Below are 27,400 nucleotides of genomic sequence, written 5' to 3'. Positions count from 1 at the left end.
GCTTAACGACCACAAAAAGGATTTAAAGAGGCAGTTCAGGCAAGCCGGGAGAAAATGGAAGAAGGACAAACTCAAGGCATCTCTTGAAAGACTGAAAAGTTTGATGCTGGCATATCAGAACGCAGTTAAGGAAGCAAGACATTCCTACTTTTCTAATTTAATTGCTGGTAGCTCCCACAACCCCAGGGTTTTATTTCAGTCTATAAATTCCGTGGTTAGCCCCCCCCCCCCCAAGCCAACCGTTGGATGTATCCACTGAAAAATGCGAGCAGTTTCTCCACCACTTTACTAAGAAAATAGATGACATTAGGCTCCACGTTGCTTAAGTGACGAGCAGTCTCCCCACTTGCATTGAACCCTCTGCCAATGTGACTCACTTTAAGCAAATTTCTTTATTAGACTTAGAAGAGTTAATCTCCCACTTGAACTCTTCCACCTGTCAACTGGACACCATCCCTACTAGATTTCTGAAAGAGGTATTTCACACTGCTGGCCCACAAATTCTCTCCATTATCAGCTGCTCACATGCGGTGTCCCCCAGGGGTCAATCTTGGTCCATTATTATTTTCCATTTACATGCTCCCCCTGGGTCAGATCATCTGTCATTATAATATCTATTTTCACTGTTATGTGGATGACATCCAGCTTTATGTCCTGCTTACTGGTAATGACACACAACGATCTTTTTCGTGTTATGGCTTGTCTCTCCGATATTAAGTGCTGGATGTCACACAACTTCCTCCGGCTCAATGAGTCCAAATCTGAGGTCCTTTTCTTCAGCCCCCCTAACTTAACTGGCGACTTGGAAAACAGTCTAGGGAACCTGTCCTCCAGTGTTAAGCACTCTGCCTACAATTTGGGTGTCTTTTTTTACTCCAAGCTCCGTTTTGACACACAAATCACCAAGGTAGTACAGTGCTTTCTCCAAATTTGGAACATCACAAAAATTAAAAATTTTCTATCTCAAACGGACCTTGAAAAAGTCATCCATGCATTCATCTCATCACATCTGGATTATTGAAACTCCCTGTGTTCTGGGCTCGGTCAAAAGTTAATCTCCCACCTCCAGTTCCTCCAAAACTCGGCTGCCAGACTGTTAAAAAATTCCAAGAGACAGGAACGCGTCACTCCCATTCTTGCAATACTTCACTGGCTGCCTGTTAGGTATAGGATTGATTTTAAACTTTTACTAATTACTTTTAATGCCCTACATGGCCTCGCTTCTACATATATCACTGATTTACTCACGCTCCATGGGTCTGGTCGCTGCCTGCGCTCCTCAGGCAGGTCCTTTTTAACTTCCCTCAGCCAGCCTTGTTACTAAAGGTGACCAGGCGTTTTCTGTACCCTACCTGAGGAAATTAGGCTAGTAAATTCACTGCCTTCTTTTACATCGCTTTTTAAAACTTACTTTTACAGGAAGACTTTTTTATATGAAATCCGTTGTTTCCCAATTTCTATTTATTTTTAATTTTTATATTGTTTATATCTTATACTTTTGTAATTTTACATTTTTAATTCTTTATATTTTTATATTTTTCTTTCATCGCTATATTTTTATATTTTGCTTTCGTCACCTTGTTTTAATTGTTTTCATCATAATCCTTGTTTTATCGGCTCTAATTCTCTTCGTTTTAATTATGCTCTTGTGACTTTATCCTGACCGTGTTTTACCTTGTTCTGTGGAGCGGATCTGGCATTATGTCTTATATTTTTATTGCATTTAATTTTTTTATCTTGACTATGTACATTATTTAATCCTGTTGTGTAAGGCACCTTGTAACACTGTTCAGAAAGGTACAATATAAATAAAGTGTATTATTGCTATTTCTTCACAGGTCTGTACAAACACTGTTGAAATACTAAATGTAATAAAGACTTAATATTTTAAATATCTGTAATTATGAGTCTAGAAATTATAGCCCATATAATACATGTACAATCATGCACTCGTGCATGTTGTCCGGTAATGCCAAATTGAAAATCTGGCAAACCCTAGTTTGCATCTATGCTACTACTGAGTTTAAGTCCGTACAAAGCAGTGAGACCGACGTGAATAAATCCACATACCAGTAAATTAATAAAAAAATGTAAAACATTTAGTGAGAAAAAAATGAAAAGTTACAGGTTCAGCAGCTGGTCTGTTTTTGTCTCATTTCCATATTGGTCAGATAGAACAACTGTGTGGCTCCATGGCCTTGGCGTTATTGATGGTTACCTCACAAAATGAAGGTAACGGAGAATCTAGATGCCTTGTGTCAACATAAAATGACAAGAAAACCTAATTAATTAATGGCGTTAACAACTACATTTTACTGATTGTATATTGTACTGTACATCGTACTGGTTGTAAAGCCCTTTAGGACTACCTTGTGGATTTGGGCTATACAAATTAACTTGCCTTAACCATTATATCACAGCATTAATTATCATTGCCGCTCCCGGTTCTGGCCACTCCAGTCCTGTTTTCTGCGTCTCATGTCTAGCCGTGCCCTGACACCATCCCAGTCCTGAGTCTTGTCCAGTTTTCCTCGGTTACCCCATTTGCCCCAAAGCTGTTGTTGATTTCTCAGTTAAGTCGGTGTGTATTTAAGTTCGGCTGTTTAGCTTGTTGGTTGTCAGAGCGTACTGTCATGTGTCCCTGTGAGTTCCTGATGCCCTCGTGTTTCCTGACATTAAATCTTTTGTTTCATCTGTTACCTCGTCTGTTTTTGGGTCCTCAGTTCCCGCTCCCCTCCATGACATTATTTACATTGCAGTGGACAGACATTACTGTAGTTCCAAAATGTAAAGTTACAAGCTACATCTAAATGTCTTCCTGTGCTGGACCTTACAGTGGTAAGAAGGACGTAAAGACTGTAATGATAACGTGAGCTGACCTTCTCAACCTTTTTTTTTTTTTCCCAGCCGGTGCTGAAGACTGTGGAGGTCTTGGATTTGGGAGGGAATGCTCTCGGGAACAGTGGGATCCAAACACTTAAAGAGCCTCTGATTAGGAACCGTTCACTGCTGCATCTTGGCTTGGCCAACTCCCACATCACTTGTGAAGGTAGAATAACCAAAATACTCCCTTATCTTCCTGAATATCATCCACGCTTTGATACACGCTACCATATTTAGTGATTGTGGTAATGGTTTACCAGGAATGGGGCTTAATTTTACTTTAATCTACTCATGTAAATACAGACAGAATGTTGCAAAGTTTAATGTGGGAACACATGTAAGATGTAGCTATTTTCATGAAGCACGTGGGTAATACTTAATTTGAAGGGGTGTGCATAACACTGGTCTCGCATAGCCGGACCTATCTCCACACTTCGTTTTAGCACTGTGCCAGCACTGGATACGTATGTAGCCAGTAGGGGTGGGCGAATCGATCCCAAAAATATCTATACTGCAGATGCTACGTCTCGTTTTTGAAGCTTGATACTAGCGTCAATAGGATAGATACCAGTTTTAAGATTTAATTTCTCTCTTCTGCATTGTACTTATTTCATCAAAGAGTAGAACTGTCCGTGCAAGCGACATTCCATTGTTGTTAATGCGTCGTAATGCATGCACTCTGCTTCTCCACTGCTGTTGTCATGACGCACCCTGGCTCCTTGGGTCAATTGCTGGGTTTCAGGAACATGACATTTGGCCTGTGGTTTTGCTGCCGGTAAAAGATTTACTGGAAGTACCGGAAGAAAAGCAAATTTGGTGCTGTGTCGTGCCTCTGTTTGAAATTATGTTAATATGTCGTTTATTCATTGTGGTCCTGTTTATTTCCATGTTCTCCAACACAATGATATAAAATCTACGATGTATACTGTATACACACCATGAGCTTAAATGACCCTCGCTGGAGCTCTCGGGTCCTAATCAAATCTGCTGTCCCGGCATTTAGTCCTGCCAAGATTTTTTTTTTATCAAATAAGATGTATTTGAAAATAAACATCTGTTGGAAATATACATTTTTCATTCTGAGGTTCATCACATTGACTGTAAAGAAAGATGAACGTAGCACCCGTGACATCACCCGTTGGTTTCAGAGGGGGCATTTTGAATCCTAAAGTTTGGCTTTATGCTCGCCTCCAACTTGTCAGTTGTTGGAGCATTATCATTATTATTATCATTATTATTATTATTATTATTATTATTTGAAGGTAGAAGTTGGGAATTATCTCACTGAAGCCAGACACCTAGTGGCCATGATGGAACTGCAACGTAAGACACTTGCACACTGGCAGTGAGGAAGAAAGTGAAAGTTTGTGAACAAAACAATTGTGAATTTGACTTAATATTTCTACACCAAGTGCTGAGTCTGTATTTATTTGTTGTTTGCAATTTGGTCAAAGCTAGATTTTAATGGGACATTGTTTCATTTTTAGAATATATCACAACTATAGAAAATATCAGTATGTTGGAACTGTTATGGATGGGACCGGAAAGGTTTAAAGATGATAAGATGGCCCTGGAAAATTAAGATTTTAGAAGGAGTGAGATGGTTGTTTCGAATGCTCAAATGCATAATTAAAAAAAAAGGTTGTTTTTTTTTACTAATGCTAACTGAGTTTTTAATGGTTGACAAGGTTCAGGCTCTCTATAGAAATGACACATTATCAAATTTGTGTGATTTGTTTGACAATACGGTCTTTTGGAAAGACCGAGAGCAAGAGTTACTGAATTTTTTACAGGTAAATCAATGTGTGATATGCAGAATAAAGTTTTGCTGAACCACCAGACTGCTTGAAAATAAGAATATTGTCTTTAACTAGCAAGGACTTAAAGTCAATTTTCTCCAGTGAGCTAATGAGAATCCGATTTCTATTCTCGTTGGCAAAGGCACCGTGGCTTTGGCCGAGTACCTCGTGGAGAGTCATCAGATTCGGCGCCTGGACGTCCGTCAGAACGAGGTGAGGGTGGGCGGACTGATGGCCTTCTCACTCGCCCTGAGGATCAACCACTCTCTGGTCGATCTGGATTCAGACCCGATCCCTGAACAGGTAAGCTCAGTTTCATTCTGACCCTGGGTCTACACATTGGTCACATTGTGTAAGCAGTACATTAGCTATGTAAACCGTCTAAATGCCTCGCCTAAACCGGTTCTATCTAAACTAGTTCTGTCTAAACTAGTTCTGTCTAAACTAGTTCTATGTAAATTCTATAAAAAATATTGTATTTAAACTGGGTCTGTATATGAGTTGTTTCCTTTCAAACTGGTTCTATCCGATCTGGTTCTATCTAAACTGGGTCAAACGGTTTCATGTGAAGTGAGTCACTCTGACTTGGTACTTTCTAAACCGGTTCAGTCTAAACTGGTTCTATCTCAACTGGATCAGTCTGGGCTGGTTCTCGCTGACCCGGTTTTGTTTTTAGCCTGTTTTCCTCTGCTGTCATAGCCGATATATTTTTTGCTATAAAACTGAGTGAAAAAATAATTTAAAAACATTGCGAGATGAATGCTTTGAAAGACTAGATTGGGAATAAGCAGGATCTGATTATACTCATTTATAGTCTTTTTCTTTTTCGACCACCGTTGCTTTTCACTGCGTAACGGGTTTCGTGAGAGCAAAGGACTTCCAGCTTTAACCGGCATTTCACTTCCACCGGAGAGCTCATTAATTGTTGACCGGTGACTATTTCTCCATAAAGGCATATGGGATGATCACATTTCCGTATATGAAAGTGTGTATTTAACTTTTAAGAAATTTAAATATGCGGCCACCCTATCTCGTGTGAGTAAATTTGTTTGCATTTGAGGAAGAAGGCGGGTTACAAGGGCATTGCAGGGTTTGAATCTTTTACCAGTGCCCCACAGGCGGAATACGCATTCAGTTGGAGGCAAAAAGGAAAGAAGGAGTACTTTATTGATCCCTGTGGGGAAACTGATCCTCTGCATTTGACCCATCCTATACACACACACTAGGAGCGGTGGGCAGCCGCAGTGAAGCGCCCAGGGACCAAATCCAGTTCTTTTGGTCAGGAGCACGACAGGAGTATTAACCCAACAGTCATGCATTTGAAATTTGTACAAAGCAGGGACATGACAGACTCTTATGTTGAATTTTGTTCATCTAAGCTACTTTCTGGGCGGCACAGTGGCGCAGTGGTTGCGCGGTCGCCTCACAGCAAGAAGGTCCTGGGTTCGAGCCCCGGGGTAGTCCAACCTTGGGGGTTGTCCCGGGTCGTCCTCTCTGTGAAGTTTGCATGTTCTCCCCTTGTATGTGTGGGTTTCCTCCGGGGGCTCCAGTTTCCTCCCACAGTCCAATGACATGTAGGTCAGGTGACTCAGCCGTACTAAACTGTCCCTAGGTATGAGTGTGTGTGTGTGTGTGTGTGTGTGTGTGTGTGTGTATGTATGTGTGTGTTGGCCTCTCCAGGGTGTCCCCCCACCTGTTGCCCAATGACTTCTGGGATAGGCTCCAGCATCCCCATGACCCTGACAGCAGGATAAGCGGTTATAATGGATGGATGGAAGCTACTTTCAGTCTGGTCGCCGATACAACAGTATTTTTTCTGTGAATGGCACTAATTTTATGGACCCCATTCAGCAACAACCAAACAACCCAAAAAAAAAAATTCTCCTTTTTTCTCTCCAATTGTACTTGGCCAATTACCCCACTCTAGCGAGTTGTCCCGGTCGATGCTCCTCTGCCGATCCAGGTAGGACTGCAGACTACCACATGCCTCCTCCGATACATGTGGAGTCGCCAGCCACTTCTTTTCACCTGAAATTGACGAGTTTCGCCAGGCGGACGTAGCACGTGGGAGGATCACGCTATTTCCCCTCCCCCCTGAACAGGCGCCCCGACCGACCAGAGGAGGCGCCTGTTCAGGACACATACCCACATCCGGCTTCCCACCTGCAGACACGGCCAGTTGTGTCTGTAGGGACACCCGACCAAGCCGGAGGTAACACGGGGATTCGAACCGCGATCCCCGTGTTGGTAGGCAACGGAATAGACCACCACGCCACCCGGACACCCCAAAACAACCCAGAATTTACCAAGAAGACGTACTTGCCATATGTAAGCTAGGGGCAGGGGTTTCAGCAGTAACAGTTAATATCGCCGCTAACAATATTACAGTGGAACACCAATATTAAAAACCCATGCACTGGGTTATGTTTATTGTTTTCAAAGTTTATTTGGCTTGTGATGTTGAGGAACTGTTGTTCAGGTCGGCACGTACCTAAGCAGCCATCAAGCCTTTCATGGGGTTTATCCTTAGATGAAGGAAAGGTTAATGATAATTACAGGATTATTTATCCTTGTGATTTTGTCCCTTGTGATGCATTAGGTGTCAGGCTGGTCACAGATTTGTCACTGTGAGAAGCAAATAAGTCATTTGTGTCATAGTTCATCACTGATTTCTCTCTCTCTCTCTCTCTCTCTCTCTCTCTCTCTCTCTCTCTCTCTCTCTCTCTCTCTCTCTCTCTCTCTCGTGTGCTCTCTCTCTCTCTCTCTCTCTCTCTCTCTCTCTCTCTCTCTCTCTCTCTCTCTCTCTCTCTCTCTCTCTCTCTCTCTCTCTCTCTCGCCACACCCCTGCATAGGCCCAAGGAAAGCTTGCCATAACTTTAATACATGCCTCTGCTGGATTCTCTAAATAATTACCCACACTTGCCATCTGTTTGTCGTGATTTTATCTTTGCTAACTTATTTGCATATTAAAGCATTAATTAAAATCTCCCAAGGAATGGAATGCTTACATTAAAATGAACTCTGAAGGCGATCCGCGTGCAGCTCCTCGGCTTGTTTCATTTGTATCTGCTGTGTTTTTTTCTTTCCTCTTGCCTTGTTGTTGACACGATGGGGTCTAATCTTTATGAAATACCCGCTCTGGTTTTAAGTGACTGCTTATTAATGACTAGACGTTGGCGGCCGGTTGTGGGGGTAGCAGCCTCCGAGAAGTTCCTGCGAGTGTGTGTCGCTGAAAGCTGAGACTCCTTCCTCACTGTTCCTACGGCGCCAGAGCCTCCATATTGGTTCCTCTGTGCTTCCAAACGCTCCTCCGAGCCGCCGAGAGACCCGATTATCATTTTCAGCGGCGCTGGGGGGGGGGGGGGGGCTGGCGTGGCTGGGTGTTTTAAAAGGGGGGCGGTGGGTAATAAGGGAATTTTTGAAGCTCTGTCAGGTTTTGGAGTCACACAGCTGGGATTTGTCTTGGCGTGGCACATCCAGGTGGGAGGAATGACAATTGTATTATAAAGCAAATCTTTCCATCAGAAAGCAGCGGGCGGCCAGATCAAGTGTTCTCACTCCGCGCGCTCGGCCGTACTCCCGCCGTCGTTGAGGAGAAGACGTGAAGAATTTCACTCCGCAGATGAAAAAATGAGAGTGGGGCATGCATGTGAGTGAGTGGGGAGGGGCGGGAGGGGAGGGGGGTGCCACTGTTTGTGTGTGTGTGTGTGTGTGTGTGTGTGAAATAGAGTGCGTCATTGTCTATATCAACTTGTGTGCTCATGCACGTGCCTTATTTTATGCCCGTGTGTGTGGTTTTATGTCGCCGTAGTGGGAAATTGCAGATGCGCATATCTAAAAGGGGGTGGGGAGAAAAATAAAAAATAAAGAAAAGTAAGATGGTGGCAGGAGGGGTGGAGGGATGGGGTGGGGGGGTGGAATCTGGGAGTCTTGATTTTTCATGTCAGTTGCCATGCTGCTCCATTTGATCGCTGGCCTGTTTGTCATTAATTATTAATTATTTACCGTCTAAAATATTCATCGAGCTTGGCCCCTGGTGAAAAAGCAACACCGGCGAGGGGCCAAGCTCTCCGTATAGCCCAGTGTTTCTCAACCCAGTCCTCAAGGACCCCCTATCCTGCGTATTTTCTTTGCAACCCTGAATAGGGGCCCTGTTTGTAGTTATTCAACCAATCAGCAAGGAATTTTGTCAGATGTCGCACACCTTGCATAATTAAGTGCTGCGAGATGATTGGTCGAGTAAGTACAAGCAGGGCTACCTATGCAGGGTTACAATGAAAATCTGCAGGATAGGGGTTCCTGGAGGACTGGGTTGAGAAACACTGGCTATAGCCACTGCAAGGTGGAGCTGTTTTGAGGCCCTTAACACGGGACCCGGCTGGTCAGCCGTGCTCTCCCTGCCGCTCCTGTGCCGGTCAGACAAAGGAGAGACACCCACGTCCCTGTCTACCTGTTTGATGCTTTGGTATTTGGCTGCTGTGAAAGTCACCCAACTCGTCCCCCCCCCCCCCCCCGGCGGAGGGGCACGGTGGCGACGGTGACTAATGTCACGTACGCACCGCGGTAGCGTGCCCTCGGCGAGGTGTAGCCATCGGACTACATTGGTCTCACTGAGTGGTGATCACGGTGCCACGGTGAGTGTGTATGAGGGACAGAGGGAGCAGAAGGAGGTTTGTTCTGAGTAACTTGTTTTAAGAGCCCCATAGGAGGAGGAGGACAGCAAGAAGGATGGCAAAGTCATTCACAGGGGGTTATGGCAAAGACATTTTTCCTCTTATCGCCGTGTTGAGAGGTTGAAGGTCTTACAGGGAGCAAAGAGAGCAATTGCTGAAGAGAGGACAGTCCGTTGTGTGTGTGTGTGTGTGTGTGTGTGTGTGTGTGTGTGTGTGTGTGTGTGTTGTGTGAAAATTGCACTGGAAAATGTATTTGTCGGAGAGAGGGTGGATTCATATTCCGTGCACCCGTGAAGCCTCCCAGGGAGGACGGGTGTATTTTGGGCACCCCGGCGGCTGTCACGGTCAGTCCCAGTGGGTGGGTAGGTGACGGGACAGCCTGACCATGCATGTAGTCATCTCTCAGGTTTCACTCAGGAGGATGATGGCTCGCATCATCATAGCCCCGGTGCTCCGGGGACCATGGTACGTAGGCAGACAGCGCCAGCCAGCCGGAACGGACCTCACAGCGACGCCTCTTCGCCTGGCAGGGCCCAGAGGGGCAGTATAGGGGGTGACTTTACAGCAGCCGGAGAGACTCGGGTTTCACCCCCCGCCCCATGCCCCCCGGCTCAGGGCTAGTTGGTCGCCCAACCGGACCGGCCGACGTCGAATACGTTTCCCATATTTCTGGGGGCCACCTCTGGTTTGGCTCTGTGGAAATGCTTAGGCAGAAATACTTGACGAGTTGACCTGGTTTGAGGAAGGAATGCCGACGTTTGGACAGCCTCTCCGATGCTGAGTGGTTTTAGATGTTGCTGCAATAACAAAAGAAATCTAGTATGCATTATGAAGTGCATTTGGAAAATAAATTTTAAAAAAAAAGGGTTTTAGTCTTGGTCTGATTTGATGCATGCAACACGCGGTAAATTACCACCGGAGCCAGCCTTGTGCACTTACAATACTGTTACGCACTTTGGATAAAAGCATCCTCCAAAATGGTATATATTAAACAGTTTTTATTTGTTCCAGAAGGGGAAAAGAAAAAGAGCGCTTCACCCCACCGTCATATCCTTGAAGCGGATAAGGTTTAGATTACTCGTTGAAGGATTCGTCCGCACTTATGTCTGCACGGTCCCTGTGGTGAGGATTTTTTAAATTTCTTTTGAGGGGCGCGGTACATCATCAAACACTTGAGAATACTTTCCGCTAAAAAGATTTTGCATCGCAATCTTCAGCAGCCATCGCAATACCCCGCCACACCACTAGGGCCGGACCGCCATCCGGATCAGGTGATCCAACAGTTTGTCCAACAAGCTTTCTTTTACAAAGCGCGCCGAGTGATTTAAGCTGCACCGGCTCCCGTCGTATCAACTCTGTAAATTAAAAGCTGCTCAGCGTTACTGGTACGTTAGAGAGAGACTCCGGATACCTCTGAAAGGGACAATGGCGGACCAGGCTCTTCGGCAGATGGGGGGGACCGAGACATGTATGTGTGGGGAGGGTTGGCAGTAGCAAACAATCCCTTGTCTCTCTGCAAATACAAAAACAACAACACACTCCTCGCTGCACTCCTGATGTATTTTCAGGCAAAAACAGGCATATTTGCCAGCTGTGTAATTTACTGCAGCTCCCATTTGCATATTAAAGCCTTAATTAGCCCCTCTGAGCGTGTGTGTGTATCTGTGTGTTGGTGCGTGTGTGTGGGAGGGGGGTGTTGGTGCTCGCAGGCGTGTGCGCGCGTGTGTGTACGTGTTGGGGGTATGAGGGGGTGGGCTGGTGTAATCATTGAATGTGTAGTCACAGTTTTTGGGGTGGGGGGTTGATTCATGGTGAGGACCCTGAGAGAGGTCAGGTGAAAAGTGAGGCGCCTGTAACACACACACACACACACACGCGTGGGCGTACACTTGCTGAGGTCACTTCCTCCAAGTGATGTCCCCTATTAACTGCCCGGTGTTGAAGGGGCCAGTGTGTTGCTTGCTTCAAAGCTCCGGTCATGTGCAAAATGTGACATTTCGTCTCGTGTTTAGCTCTACTGGCGGTGTATATTTGGCGAGGACGCTTGCAGCCCCTCTACAAATGTTGAGTGCCATTTAAAATATATGCTGTTGTAAGAAGTTAAAGATTTTGTGTGTTTTTAATTAACGTTATAATCCTCACTGCCATATTTTCTGCAATCCTACCACTATCCTCTGTTAACCTGTCATATATTCTGTCACTGGCTGTTGACCATGTGGTTTCATTCGAGGTAGGATTTCACAGAAACACCACTGCCAGAGATGCAAGTAAGACATCACCTTTAGCATGCTCAAACAAATTAATCTTCTGATAAAGGTTTTGAAGTGTTTCTGATGTGTCAGCTTGCTTTTCTGGGTTGTCGATTAGCTAAAAACATGGTTCAGATGAGCTAACTTTAGCGCCTTTCATCCAGTGCAGCGCGTGTTTTCAAATGTCAGTGTTAAGCAACAAATCAGGAAATGATGCAAATAATATGTAACATTTAGGCTGCTTGGTTGAAAATGTACAGTCAATACCAGACCTGCTTCCAATTACAAACTTTAAAACAATGATCATTCTGTTCACAATAAAGTCAAACAACAGTCGTGATTCACATCTGTGACAAGATATGTTCTTATCTTTATGCATGCTCAATAATCTGGGTAAGGACATCACAGAAAGTTGAATCAGTTCATTTAGACACAACGTTTATTGAGAGAAACGGTTCATCACTCATCTAAGTGGACCTCTTCAGTCTCAACTGACTGCAGGTGTCCCCACCCTTATAAACAGTACATTGGCATAACGACCGAAAACAAAGATTGGTTTCTTATGCAAATCGGCATGAGCATTAACTAGAGGTACAATGGCCATGTGTACTAGTCACAGAGGATTGGCAATGTTTGCAGTCACAGCCTTGTAAGATGGTGACAGATGTACTCTTAGCCCCCCCCCCCCCCCAGTTCAGGGATGGTTATTCCCGCTTCACATAGATGGCCTCTTTGACTCCCCGTTCAAACCAGCGTTCCTCCATATCAAGGATGTGCACATCCTCATCCTTGAAAGAGTGGCCACTGGCCTGTAGATGGTGTAGACTGGAGTCCTGGTCTGACGTGTTAGCTCTCCTGTGTTGTGCCATCCTCTTGGCCAGCTCTTTAGTTTCCCCAATGTACAAGTCACGGCAATCCTCCTGGCACTTAACAGCGTGTGCTATATGGCTCTGTTTGTGCTGGGGGACCGAACCTTGGGGTGAACCGGTTTCTGGCGCAGCGTGTTTTGGGGTTTAAAAGCAACCGAGATGGGGTGTTTGGAAAATACACGTCTCAACTGTTCCGACACTCCCGCCACATACGGAATCACCGCTGGTTTTACACTTAGACAGCTCTTGTCCTTCTCCTCTCTTTGATTGGTTGGTGCACTGTTTGGGCGTCTTCCTGGCTTTGACAAATGCCCCAGTTAGGACAACCACACATAACCAGGACCTGTTTCATGTGGGATTTCTCTCCTTCCCCGGCCGGGTATTAGTGGGGACGTTGTCAGCTTGGTGGTACAGCGTCCTGATGACTCCTAGTTTGTGCTTCGGTGGATGATGAGAGGCAAACCTTCAGTACTGATCAGTATGTGTTGGTTTACGGTAAACCTCAACAATCAAATGTCCCCCATCACCAATTGCAATTTCACAGTGTAAGAAGGCTAACCTGTCACTGTTCACATCCTCCCTGGTGAACTTGATGCAGTTGTCCACAGAGTTAATGTGGTCGGTGAAGAATGTGGTATGTCCTCAGATTTAAGTTTAACCCAGGTGTCATCCACAAATCTGAACCAGTGGCTAGGTGGTGACCCTGGATAGGACACCAGAGCCCTCTTTTCTACTTCCTCCATGTACAAGTTGGACACTACAAGTGAGACTGGGGAACCCATAGCACCCCCATGCCTCTGCCCTATAGTACTGTCCCCCTGTATGTGAAGTACATGGACTGAAGACACAGCTTCAGGAGCAGACACACTTGGTTAGTGTAAAGGGTGGTCCTATTGCTAAGAGTGGGGTCGTTTTGTAATTTCATATGGACTACCTCCACTGCTTCATCAACAGTAACGCATGTGAAGAGAGACTTAACATCATAAGAGACCATTGTTTCATCCATCCATCCATTATCCAAGCCGCTTTTCCCAATTGGGGTCATGGGATGCTGGAGCCTATCCCAGAAGTTACTGGGTAGCAGGCGGGGAGACACCCTGGAGAGGCCACCAGGCCATCACAGGGCCAGCACAGTCACACCTAGGGACAATTTAGTAAGGCCGATTCACCTGACCTACATGTTTTTGGACTGTGGGAGGAAACTGGAGCACCCGGAGGAAACCCACGCAGACACGGGGGAGAACATGCAAACTCCACACAGAGGATGACCTGAGATGACCCCCAAGGTTGGACAACCCCGGGGTTCGAACCCAGAACCTTCTCGCTGTGAGGCGACCGCACTAACGACTACGCCACCGTGCTGCCCCCTTTGTTTCATCCACCTCCATAATGATGTCCCTCACCTTATCCACAAAATCATAGTTTTCTGAATGTGATGTTCATTACCGCCTACAAGTAGGTTAAGAATAGATGCCAGAAACTTAGAGACGTTATAGATCACTGGGTTAATCATACAAACAATAGGCCGTAATGGCACATCCTGTTTACGTACAGGTGCATCTCAAAAAATTAGAATATTGAGGAAAAGTTCATTATTTTCAGCAATTTAATTCAAAAAGTGAAACTCTGATATATGCTAGATTCATTACACATAAAGCGAAATATGTCAAGCCTTTTTTGTTTTAATCTTGATGATTACGGCTTACAGTTCATGAAAATCAAAAATGCAGTATCTCAAAATATTAGAACATTACATAAGACCAATCAGAAAACGGATTTATAATACAGAAATGTCGACCTTCTGAAAAGTATGTTCATTTATGCACTCAATACTGGGGCGGGGCTCCTTTTGCACGAATTAATGCATCAATGCGGCGTGGCATGGAGGCAATCAGCCTGTGGCACTGCCGAGGTGTTATGGAAGCCCAGGTTGCTTTGATAGCGGCCTTCAGCTCGTCTGCATTGTTGGGTCTGGTGTCTCTCATCTTCCTCTTGATAATGGGCCAGTTGGCTGGCCAATCAAGCACAGTAATACCATGGTAGTTTTGGCACTGTGGGCAGGTGCCAAGTCCTGCTGGAAAATAAAATCAGCATCTCCATAAAGCTTGTCAGCAGACGGAAGCATGAAGTGCTCTAAAATCTCCTGGTAGACGGCTGCGTTGACTCTGGGCTTGATGAAACACCGTGGACCAACACCAGCAGATGACATGGCACCCCACATCATCACTGACTGTGGAAACTTCACACTGGACTTCAAGCAACTTGGATTCTGTGCCTCTCCACTCTTCCTCCAGACTCTGGGACCTTGATTTCCAAATGAAATGCAACATTTACTTTTATCTGAAAAGAGGACTTTGGGCCACCGACCAACGGTCCAGTTCTTCTTCTCCTTAGCCCAGGTAAGACGCTTCTGACGTCTCTGGTTCAGGAGTGGCTTGACGCTAGGAATGCGACACTTGTAGCCCAGTTCCTGGGCACGTCTGTGCATGGTGGCTCTTGACGCACTGACTCCAGCCTCAGTCCACTCCTTGTGAAGCTCCCCCAAGTTCTTGAATCGGCCTTGCTTGACAATCCCCTCAAGGCTGAGGTCATCCCTGTTGCTTGTCAACTTTTCCTACCACACTTTTCCCTTCCAGTCAACTTTCTATGGATATGCTTTGGTACAGCACTCAGCGAACAGCCAGCCCTTTCAGCAATGACCTCCTGTGGCTTATGGGGCATTGTCAAGAGGAAGATGAGAGACACCAGACCCAACAATGCAGACGAGCTGAATGCCGCTATCAAAGCAACCTGGGCTGCTTCCATAACGCCTCAGCAGTGCCACAGGCTGACTGCCTCCATGCCACGCCGCATGGATGCAGTAATTCGTGCAAAAGGAGCCCCGGCCAAGTATTGAGTGCTTACTAAACGAACATACTTTTCAGAAGGTCGACATTTCTGTATTATAAATCCTTTTTTGATTGGTCTTCTGTAATATTCTAATATTTTGAGATACTGGATTTTTGATTTTCATGAGCTGTAAACCGTAATCATCAAGATTAAAACAAAAAGGGCTTGACATATTTCACTTTATGTGTAATGAATCTAGAATATATGAAAGTTTCCCTTTTTGAATTAAATCATGGAAAATAATGAACTTTTCCACAATATTCTAATTTCTCGAGATGCGCCTGTATCTTAGGTAACCGCTACAGACTAGGTGTAGCTTGCCCTGGGTATAATCTGTGGTACAAAATTCTGTCAATAGCATTGTCCTGTTCTAACAGTTCAGACAATCTGTCACCTTTTTCTTGTGTCCTGATGAACTGATTCAACGTTCTGTGAAGATGTCCTTGTGTTTCAATCACTCATCTGTTAGAAGAGATGGAAAGCTAGGGGGTCAGTGGAGGTAGAGGAAATTTGAAGGAAAACAAATTCACACACGCATTTCACAGTCTATTGAGGTTAGTTTCACTGGATCCAGATCTTGATTAAACAGCTGCATTCCTGTGCAGTGCGCTGCCCCATGGCACGACAACAGCTGAACCTGAGGCCGTCGTCCCCCACACCCACTTCGAAGACCCATTTCGACAACAATGGTTTTTTTTATTTTTCACCGGCCATGAAGAATTCATTTCACGCAACAAAATATACGTTGTTTATTCTTCCACCAGGAATCTTAAAGCCACCCTTGTCAGTGAGATGTCAAAACACAAATCTGCCAACAAACTGTCGGCAGGCCAAAAGTTTATTTAATGCAGAGTTGACTTTTCTGAGCAGTAAGCCCACATTGTCTGTTCAGACATGCAAGACGCTTTCTCAAACAACTCGGCATAATGGCCAAAACAGAGAAAGTTTTGCAATTGACATGGATCTCCTCTGCATAAGAGGGGGCATATGTATATAAGTCATGCATAAGTGGGGGTATCGGATCGCATCGCCTTTCGATGGGCATGTCCTGAGGCGCTACGCTCAGACGGCCCCGAGTCACCCATCGGCAGCCTGGAGCCCCTCATCTGACTACCATGAAGCCCTCTGCACGTCTCTCTCTCTCTCTTGCTCTCTCTCTCCCCCTCTCTCTCTCACTCTCACTGTCAGGCTCCGCTCCCTTCATCCACCAAGCCACATCCCTTTCACTTCTGTATGGCGGGCTGACTGCAAAAATTGCCCCTGTCCACCATGCGCCCTGAATATTTTCACTATGAATATGAAATATCTTGGCAAGCCTTCAAACCACCTTCAAAAGTGAGTCACTCGCTCTCTCACTTTCTCTGCCCGTGAATCAGCCGTGGAACCCCCCCCCTCCCTCCCCCCGCCACATTCACATAAACACACACACACACATACAGTACTACCCCTACTCTTCACCCGTGAATCGATCGCATTCCTCACTCCGTCCCTGTCGGATGAAGTGGCGAATGATCTTCTTCGCTCGGGCTCAGAAGTCAAAACATGGTGGAGGCTCCAGGCATAGCAGCGGCTCTGTGGATGATGAGGTGACACGCCACCGACACAGAGGAGAGTTCAGGGCTAAGTCAGTGACAGAGGGAGAGATAACAGGGGAAGGTGAAGTGTCGCTTTGGCAGGTTGCCTCCATTAGTTTTTCCACATCATGTTGTTGATGTGAACCCCCAACCATACCCCACCCATTTACTTCCTCAAATCAGGATTTTCAACATTATCGCCAGTCATACCATGCTCACAGAGCATATTGGTCTCTGATTGGCTGGAGGGTGTGTGTTACAACCGTATAATACACACATAGTTCAGTGGAAGTTTAATCACTGTTCTAAATTCATACGCTGTAACCATAGCAACAAACGGCATCAGTTGCAAACCCAGTAAACATTCAAAGCTTTAGCTTAGCGGCTAACTTTTGCTTCATAACCTTTTAATTCTGAGTCCTAAACGTTCAACCAAAAAATAAGTGAACGCTTTTATTTTTATTCTATGGTAAGTGACCAAAGTAAATGACGATGGTATAACTGGAATAATCCGTGCATTAAAATTCTTTAATGGACAACTTGTTGTAGATTATCTTTTACGTATAAGTTCTAGGGATAGAACACTCCATTAGCAGCCATAGTAACCAGCAGTCTCTGAATTTCGCCTTTATACCTCATGCTATTCACATTTTAGACCTCGTGCTATTCACCTTTTACACCTCGTGCTATTCATCTTTACACCTCGTGCTATTCACCTTTACACCTCGTGCTATGCACCTTTACACCTCGTGCTATTCACCTTTACACCTCGTGCTATTCACATTTTAGACCTCGTGCTATTCACCTTTTACACCTCATGCTATTCATCTTTACACCTCGTGCTATTCACCTTTACACCTCGTGCTATGCACCTTTACACCTCGTGCTATTCACCTTTACACCTCATGCTATTCATCTTTACACCTCGTGCTATTCACCTTTTACACCTCGTGCTATTTACCTTTACACCTTGTGCTATTCACCTTCTACACCTCATACTAGTCACCTTTTACACCTCATGCTATTCACCTTTTACACTTCTTGCTATTCACCTTTACACCTCGTGCTATTCACCTTTACATCTCGTGCTATTCACCTTTTACACCTCGTGATATTCACCTTTACACCTCGTGCTATTCACCTTTACATCTTGTGCTATTCACCTTTTACACCTCGTGCTATTCACCTTTACACCTCGTGCTATTCACCTTTACATCTTGTGCTATTCACCTTTTACACCTCGTGATATTCACCTTTACACCTCGTGCTGTTCACCTTTACATCTTGTGCTATTCACCTTTTACACCTCGTGCTATTCACCTTTTACACCTCGTGATATTCACCTTTACACCTCGTGCTATTCACCTTTACACCTCATACAATTCACCTTTTACACCTCGTGCTATTCACCTTTTACACCTCGTGCTATTCACCTTTACATCTTGTGCTATTCACCTTTTACACCTCGTGCTATTCACCTTTTACACCTCGTGATATTCACCTTTACACCTCGTGCTATTCACCTTTACACCTCATACAATTCACCTTTTACACCTCGTGCTATTCACCTTTTACATCTCGTGCTATTCACCTTTTACACCTCGTGCTATTCACCTTTACACCTCGTGCTATTCACCTTTACATCTCGTGCTATTCACCTTTACATCTCGTGCTATTCACCTTTTACACCTCGTGCTATTCACCTTTACACCTCGTGCTATTCACCTTTACACCTCGTGCTATTCACCTTTACACCTCGTGCTATTCACCATTTACATCTCGTGCTATTTACCTTTTACACCTCATGATATTCACCTTTTACACCTCGTGCTATTCACCTTTACACCTCGTGCTATTCACCTTTACACCTCGTGCTATTCACCTTTACATCTTGTGCTATTCACCTTTTACACCTCGTGATATTCACCTTTACACCTCGTGCTGTTCACCTTTACATCTTGTGCTATTCACCTTTTACACCTCGTGCTATTCACCTTTTACACCTCGTGATATTCACCTTTACACCTCGTGCTATTCACCTTTACACCTCATACAATTCACCTTTTACACCTCGTGCTATTCACCTTTTACACCTCGTGCTATTCACCTTTTACATCTCGTGCTATTCACCTTTTACACCTCGTGCGATTCACCTTTACACCTCGTGCTATTCACCTTTACATCTCGTGCTATTCACCTTTACATCTCGTGCTATTCACCTTTTACACCTCGTGCTATTCACCTTTACACCTCGTGCTATTCACCTTTACACCTCGTGCTATTCACCTTTACACCTCGTGCTATTCACCATTTACATCTCGTGCTATTTACCTTTTACACCTCATGATATTCACCTTTTACACCTCGTGCTATGCACCTTTACATCTCGCGCTATTCACCTTCTACACCTCATACTAGTCACCTTTTACACCTCGTGCTATTCACCTTTACACCTTGTGCTATTCACCTTTACACCTTGTGCTATTCACCTTTACACCTCGTGCTATTCACCTTTACACCTCGTGCTATTCACCTTTTACACCTCGTGCTATTCACCTTTACACCTCGTGCTATTCACCTTTACACCTCATACAATTCACCTTTTACACCTCATACAATTCACCTTTACACCTTGTGCTATTCACCTTTACACCTCATACAATTCACCTTTACACCTCGTGCTATTCACCTTTACACCTCATACAATTCACCTTTTACACCTCATACAATTCACCTTTTACACCTCGTGCTATTCACTTTTTACACATCGTGCTATTCACCTTTACACCTCGTGCTATTCACCTTTACATCTCGTGCTATTCACCTTTACACCTCGTGCTATTTACCTTTTACACCTCATGATATTCACCTTTTACACCTCGTGCTATTCACCTTTTACACCTCATGATATTCACCTTTTACACCTCGTGCTATTCACCTTTACACCTCGTGCTATGCACCTTTTACACCTCATGATATTCACCTTTTACATCTCGTGCTATTCACCTTTTACACCTCATGATATTCACCTTTACATCTCGTGCTATTCACCTTTTACACCTCATGATATTCACCTTTACATCTCGTGCTATTCACTTTTAACACATCATGCTATTCACTTTTACATCTCGTGCTATTCACCTTTACATCTCGTGCTATTTACCTTTTACACCTCATAATATTCACCTTTTACACCTCGTGCTATTCACCTTTTACACCTCATGATATTCACCTTTTACACCTCGTGCAAAACAGCCTCTCAGCAAACCAGGATGTTCACTGACACTGTCCACCAGCAGATGCTATTGCTTTCACTGGGTTTTTTTGTCTTTCCGTCTATCTTTCTTTCTTTTGGTCTTTCACTGTTTTGCTCATTTTTGATTTTTATCTTTCTTTTGCTGTCTTTGTTTTTATTTCTTTTGTTTCCTTTTGTTTTTCTTCTTGCTCTTGTGCTTGCTTCACTTTATACACCCTTTTCTTTCATTCTTTCTTTGTACTTCTTTTTGTCCTTTTCTTTCTCTCTAACTTTATTTTTCTGTCTATCTTTACTCCTTTCTTTTGTTCTTTCTTCCTTCCTTTTGCTGTTTGTCTTTTTTCCTTTCTGTCTTTGTTTCTTTCCTTCTCGCTCTTTCTTTTTTCTTTTTCTTTCTTGTCTTTTTCTTTCTTTCTTTCTTTCTTTCTTTCTTTCTTTCTTTCTTTCTTTCTTTTTTACTTTCTACTTTCTTCCTTTCCCCTTCTCCCCCATGCCCTCCTCTCCCTGCTCTTTTTCTTGCATGTATAATCGCTCCTGTAATTCTCCTCAGTATGGTTTCCATCATCTCTACCAGGACGTGTTGCTGCTCAGGTTTCTCATTGGTTCACAGAGACCCGACATTAAAACAAATCAGCGCAGGAGTAAAATACGCTGAAAGGAAGGGAAAAAAAACAAACAGAAATACATGGTTCACATTCAACACGCCTCTTTTCTTGTCCTACATACTCTGTCCTGATGTCCCTCGTCCTACTGTACATCCCACCATCCAGTCACCACCGTCTGCAAAAAAAAAAACCAAACCCATTGCTATCTATCCCCGGCCCGGTCCGGGCACCATGGAGGGGAGGTAATTGGATTTGTTGTCACCTCTGCCGGCTGCCAGGCCCGGACTGTCTCCTCGGCTTAGTGATGAAGACATCAGTGTGACAGCGACCCGGGGAGAGGATCAGCTGGCGTCCTGGCCACCGCTAATAAAACACTGGCCATGCCACAGCCACAGCGGGCGTGGCTGGAGCCAGATGTTACCCTTGCCATGCCCCCAGCCGATGCCAACTCCCCTCCTTGCCGGAGAACTTGGGGAGTGAGGGGTGAGATGGGTTGAAGCGAAATGAAGACTGGGCGGTCTTATTAAAACCAGATGCCAGTGCTCCCTCCCTCCCTCGCCCCAAACACACACACACACACACTGTGTGGTCCTCGTGCTGTTGGAGAGGTCAGAGATTCACCACACACACACACACACACCCACACACTTCGGTGGTTGCGTGGCAGCGTTGGCTCCAGACGCCAGTGTCCTGGCATTCCCCGTGACACGCTGTGTTGCTAGTCATCTTATTAAGATCCTGACAGGAAGCTAGCCAAAGTCAAAGTCTATAGTTTAGGCATCGCTGCAGTTGTCCCTTGGTTCACCCCTGTGAGCAATCAATACGTTATTTTCATACCCGCAGTGTCCTTCCAAAAAAAAAAAAGAGAAGAAGATCACTTTTAAAAAAAAAAGAGAAATTTTTGATAATCTTACAGATGCTTTTTCTTTTTTGATACTTTAGATAGTTTGGCTCGGCCCCAGGGCCAAAGACACATTTTCCACACGCAACATATGTGCGTCAGATAGAGCAAAAATAGATAATAAATTGTTTCCATCCAACTTTCAAATTAATTTCTAGCAAATAATTAAATGACGTGAAATAAATCAGTGCCCCTGTGATGGCCTGGCGGCCTGCCCAGGGCACCTCCCCGCCTGACACCGCAGTGACTGCTGGGATAGGCTGCAGCATCCCTGCGACCCTGAGAGCAGGATAAGCGGTGCTAATGGATGGATGGATGGAAACAAATCCATCGAAATAAGGCGTTTCCAGCAGATGTGTTTGGGTAAATCAAACCCTGAACATAGTTTTATGTGTCCTACATCATGCGTTCCTACCTCCAGATAGAATTTGCAGACAACTTGAAGTTCCCTCCATTGTCCCACCTAAGTACACCTGTGCAAGGTGGGCGTGGACTTTGGAATGTCAGTCACAAAAAGTCGCAAAAAAAGTCAAACACATTTTTGCAAAGTGAGAACATTTTGGCCGGCCCTCAATTCCGTCCATAAGGGTCTATTTTAGGGTTAGGATTTGGGTTTAGGGTCAGACGGTTAGGATTGGGTTAAGGTTAGAGTTATGGTTAGACGTAGTTCTGAAAGTTAAGGTGAGGGTGGATGTTGGGATCTTACAAGTAAAGATGAGCTAACATGTATGAGTGTGTGTGTGCGTGTGTGTGTGTGTGTGTGTGTGTGTGTGTGTGTGTGTGTGTGTGATGGATCCTGGATCGCCACCTTGCCGTGGTGGAGAAGCTTACGAGTACCAGTGATCCCTAGAGCTATGCCGTCCGGAGCTTGGCTCTTGGTAGGGTTACCCAAGGCGGATAGGTCAAGGGGGAGGTTCCAGACGAAGCGCGATCCAACGAAGACCTCAGCGGTGGATGCAGTTTATCTAATGGCCACTAGAGGCTGGCTCCAATGACACTCTGGTTGTATGGAAGTCAAAAAACTCCCAAATACTTCCTGGAAATATAGAGGTATTGCATGCATACACGACATTTTTCCCACAAGAAGGGGAGATCTCAAAAGCGAATTTCAATTCTTCTAATGTGCGTTTAGGTGAAAATTATTGTTTCATTGAGAGGATATAAAGGCTTAAAGAGCGGTATGTTTGGGGGCGTGGTTGCATTTATTGACAGGCCTAGCTGTGGCGTGATTGATAGGTTGCTTGTGCGTCGGGAGCGCGTCCCGTCTCTGCTCCACTCAGATGCCAGAATTTAGAGGCTCTGGCTCCGACATATGACAAGATGGCGGCGCAAACGCGAACTTCCAGAAAGGCTCCTCGGAAACTTGCGGGGGTGATGTCACAGCCGTTGTGGCCATGTTTTCTATCAAGAACCTTCAAGATCATTGACTATTTCAAAGCTAGAGTGCGGGACTTTTACACAGAATCGAGCCCTGGCCACGCGAGTTCACACAACGCTAATCGAGCCTATCGCCGACTGGTAGTTTTAAATGCGGCGTCCGGCGCGCTTTCCCGCGCTGGAGCACCGGTAGTGATGCGTTTTACGTCAGTCGGCAACGATTGGTTTGCCAGTGGCGACGGAGTAGGCGGAGCTAGGAGTGTGGCGGAAGCTGTGGCGGAAAAACCTTCGAGGCGTCCCGGAGGCGATATTATGAACCCTACATAGCCCTCGCCAAAATCCCGTACCCTGTCCCAAATCTCGCGAACGGACGCCGGATTTCCGCTGCGTTGCTAAGGAAACAATCAACTATCAACTCGGTGCGAAGCAAAGCTAACGTTAGCTGTGCTCTCCTCTGTTCATGATCCTCATTGCTCATTGAAACTTGAGTAGTTTCGATGTCTGATACTTCATTACTTTTACCCAAGTAGCCTATAGCTTTTCAGCAGGCCTTCTTTATACAACACTGTGCACTATACACTATAGGCCTAGGCTAATAGTAGAAAATGTAAACTTTCTGGTAAATGAAGTGAAAGACATGACTAGGATGTTTGTCTTATGATTTAAGTGTTTGCCCTGAAAACGAAATTAAGCAGGAAGTCTAGATTATTTTTGGTTTTGATTAAAAATAATCAAAATATTAAGTTACATAACTTATGAATCGTCTAAAAAGTGAACCATGGGGTTGAAATTATGATTGTGAGGGAAAGAATAGCCTTAAGTTGACTAACCTAACAATTTTAGGTTACAAGGTCTGCCTCTGCTCCTTGGATACGTTATTGGTATTATATTAATGTTGATTGTGGATAACTTAGACAGGTTAAATTGTGGGTGTACAGCGTTTCCTTGATGAGCGCTAACCCCATAACAACATATTTTCGCGTTGCTACGGTGGCGCACACGTGACAAAGCCAGAAACGGGATTTTGGCGAGGCCTATGTAGGGTTCATAATATCGCGTCCCGGAGACGTTTCTGATGCTCCGGAGAAGAAGAAGTCGCGCGTTCAGAGGGAGGATTAAAGTAAAAGTAAAAGAAAGCGATCGATAGCGAGGAAAAAGACGGGTAGCCGTTGGTGTAGCGTTTCCTCGCCGGAGAGCGCTGAAAGAAGAGAAAGGACTGCGGGCAGACGCGGATGTCGCGCTCCTGCCCTTGGACAGGTTGGTATTTGTGAAATACGTTGAGCAGGCTGTTAGCTGTTACATTTACTCCACCCAAATAATGGATTATTGTCTCGAACCTGTGGACATTTCTTTGCATTTTTGTAACAATTTTGGTAACTATTTCTGAACACGAGCTGACAGTGTTCGTGTAATTACTCTCATTGCCAGAAGGGGGAGACAAACGTGCCACACTGCAGGTGTAACGGCCCCCCATCACAAAACCTCCCTGTACCTCCTCGGGTGTGGCTCGTAAATAGGTTAGTTACTCTTTCAAACTTATAAACACACACACACACACACAATTAAATGCATCAGAATTATTAATTATCACTTGTAACTGTTTCGGTAACTATTTCTGAACACGAGCTGACAGTGTTCGTGTAATTACTCTCATTGCCAGAAGGGGGAGACAAACGTGCCACACTGCAGGTGTAACGGCCCCCCATCACAAAACCTCCCTGTACCTCCTCGGGTGTGGCTCGTAAATAGGTTAGTTACTCTTTCAAACTCATACACACACACAATTAAATGCATCAGAATGATTAATTATCACCCTTGCGGGATGATTTGTTTGGATATGAAGTGCACGCAAATACAAATTAGCCTGCTGATTCGTAAAATGTTTTCCAAATAAAAGATTTTGCTGAAAGAAGGAGAGTCGCAGCAAACATCAACAAATGTGAGCCGAATATTATTAGATACGTTTATCAAATCAAAATATTAAAATACAAAATATGACACCCAAAATATTACCCAATATAAATCCATATTACCCAATGAAATATCACCCAATATAATGTCGAAATATTACCCAAAATATTAAATCCATGTGAGCTTTTTATTAAATCCATTTAGAGTTAGGGTTATAAACAGCTAATAATGGTAAGTGCAAATTCAGTACTACGGCTGTCTTCGGCCAGCGTGATAAACGCGTTACCTTTTCCTTTCGGAGTAGAGGTATAGGAATGTCAATGGACTTTTTATTTTTTCTCATGAGAAATGTATTACCACGAAGTCACTTCAGAGCTCACAAGTCTTCGGTGAACTTTTTCATAGTCGGTACTTGCCGGGGAATGAGCCGCGCCAACTACCACTCCTGGTTTTACAGGACCTTGTATGACTATTAAACCACAGCCACTTCATCACGCCGGTGTATTTCATTTTTTATAATGCAAGGTAAAAGCCATCTATTGAGCTAACGCAACGTCTACTTTGTCATTTAGACTCTCAGCGGCGTGTCCAGAGCCGAATCGGATCGGTGGAGGGCTCGTCGTGGTCTAACGCGGAGGGAGCGCGTTGATCGAAACTTCAAAATCAAAGTCACATTAACCTGCACTCCAGAGCGGCTGCCTGTGTTAGATGGTCTTATTAGATCAAACAAACAAGGAGCGAGAGAGAGACAAAGACGTAGACACAGACACGACAGCGGTTTTGCAAATTATGGAAGTGATGAACGAGAGAGAGGGAGGGGTGAGAAACGATCATGCTTTCTCTCTCTCTTCCCGATGACCCAGTACATCTCAAATGCTAGTGACTCCATGTCCTGTAGAACACTGGTTATCACACTACACACACACACACGCAAAACATAATCACTGCTTACATTTACTACATCCCTCCAACCTGCACTGAACCAGCAGTTCATGCCATTTCAGTTCACGACCAGGGCAGATTAAGTCGCCTGACACATGTCCGTACATATGGCGGCATGGCGTCAGCGCTGGCGTCATGTGTACCGCGTGGTGGGCAAAATGACTCCTTCATATCATCCCGAGCACCGTGACGGCAGGTGAACACAGCACAGTCGCAACGCAGCACCAGTCTGCTGCTATTATGTCCCTCCAGCATCTTCTTCATCTGTCTCTCTGTCTTGCTCTCCTCAGCCGTCTGTCAGCTGTACAGTTGTTAAATCTGATATATTTGATCGCGTACTCTTGCGTAGGCTACGCGTACAGACATGCATGCAAAATCCAGACGTAGACGCAAATATGAATACAAAACGTGCTGTGCCACGTCCACACACACACACACACACACAGATCCCCATACAGTAAAAATGGAGGTTGGAGGTGGCTCTTCTACTCCTTCATTTTTTCCTCGTAGGTGCGTCTGTGGTGACAGCAGAAAATGTGCAGAAAAGGAAGATCCCACCTTTTACACAACCAGCCCTTAATTCACCCCACCTTCCCACATGCACCCCCACTCGCCCACCCGACCCCACCCAGTTTGACCTCAGAGCAAAATGCTGCAGTGCTCGTGACAGAGGGTGCTCCGTTTTGTGCAAAGTAATATGACTTTTTTTTTTTTTTGAAACGGCCTGCGGTTCAGCCTGTCTGGGAGACAACACAGAGACAGAACTAATGGCGAAGCAATTGGCGGAGTTTGCCTTCAGGGAGTCCATTTGGGAAATGTCACGGACGTGATGCCGATTTAAAGAGCCCCGGATGCATATTCACCTCTAGAAAGACCCAATCGCAGGTAGCACCACGGCCGCCGTCTTAACACCACCCTCGCCCACCCCCACTCGCCGCCTGCCGCCCAGGCCCGAAAGCCATTAAAATGCAGCGGAGGAGAGACACCTTCCAGGAGACTGGTAAACAGCATTTCCTGTCCGGCATATTCCTTCTTCACTCACTTCCTACTGGAGGAACAGCTGAGATGGGAGGAGCTTTGAAAGTCCTCGACTCTCTATCTTTGTGTGTGTGTGTGTGTGTGTGTGCACGCACCTTGGGCTTGTGTATCTAGACTGTATATTTGGCCTGTATTTAATGTGTATGTCAGCTTTATTTCGAGTGTGTATGTGTCCTATAGCTGTTTAGACTGTGTATAACCTGTAATTTGTATTTACACTGTGTATTTAGACACGGGCACAAGCAGAGAGATGGAGATGAGGTGAGCAATGAAAGTTAAGATGGTATTTTGGCATAGGGAGCAATGGGCTCGTCGAATAGATTAACTCGCATCAATTAACATAATAATAATAATAATAACAAATGTATATTTTTATAGATTTGTATATATATTTTAATAATTTGACAAATCATTGCTTTGGTAATCAGGACTGTGCT

At 44.9% G+C, this 27,400-nt stretch overlaps 1 protein-coding gene across 1 annotated transcript in view; it reads left to right on the top strand.

The window, feature by feature from the left end:
- The window catches only part of si:dkey-288a3.2 (protein phosphatase 1 regulatory subunit 37), a 74,327-nt gene that overhangs the window by 28,921 nt on the left and 18,006 nt on the right, over nucleotides 1–27,400 (top strand). The window contains exons 9-10 of the mRNA XM_056296323.1: nucleotides 2,908–3,049; nucleotides 4,825–4,985. Coding sequence (XP_056152298.1) covers nucleotides 2,908–3,049; nucleotides 4,825–4,985 — 303 coding nt within the window. The remainder of the gene's footprint in view (nucleotides 1–2,907; nucleotides 3,050–4,824; nucleotides 4,986–27,400) is intronic.

Source organism: Lampris incognitus, chromosome 16 (genome assembly GCF_029633865.1).
Source record: "Lampris incognitus isolate fLamInc1 chromosome 16, fLamInc1.hap2, whole genome shotgun sequence".
NCBI classification, from domain to species: domain Eukaryota; kingdom Metazoa; phylum Chordata; class Actinopteri; order Lampriformes; family Lampridae; genus Lampris; species Lampris incognitus.
This window is presented reverse-complemented; position numbering and strand designations above follow the sequence as displayed.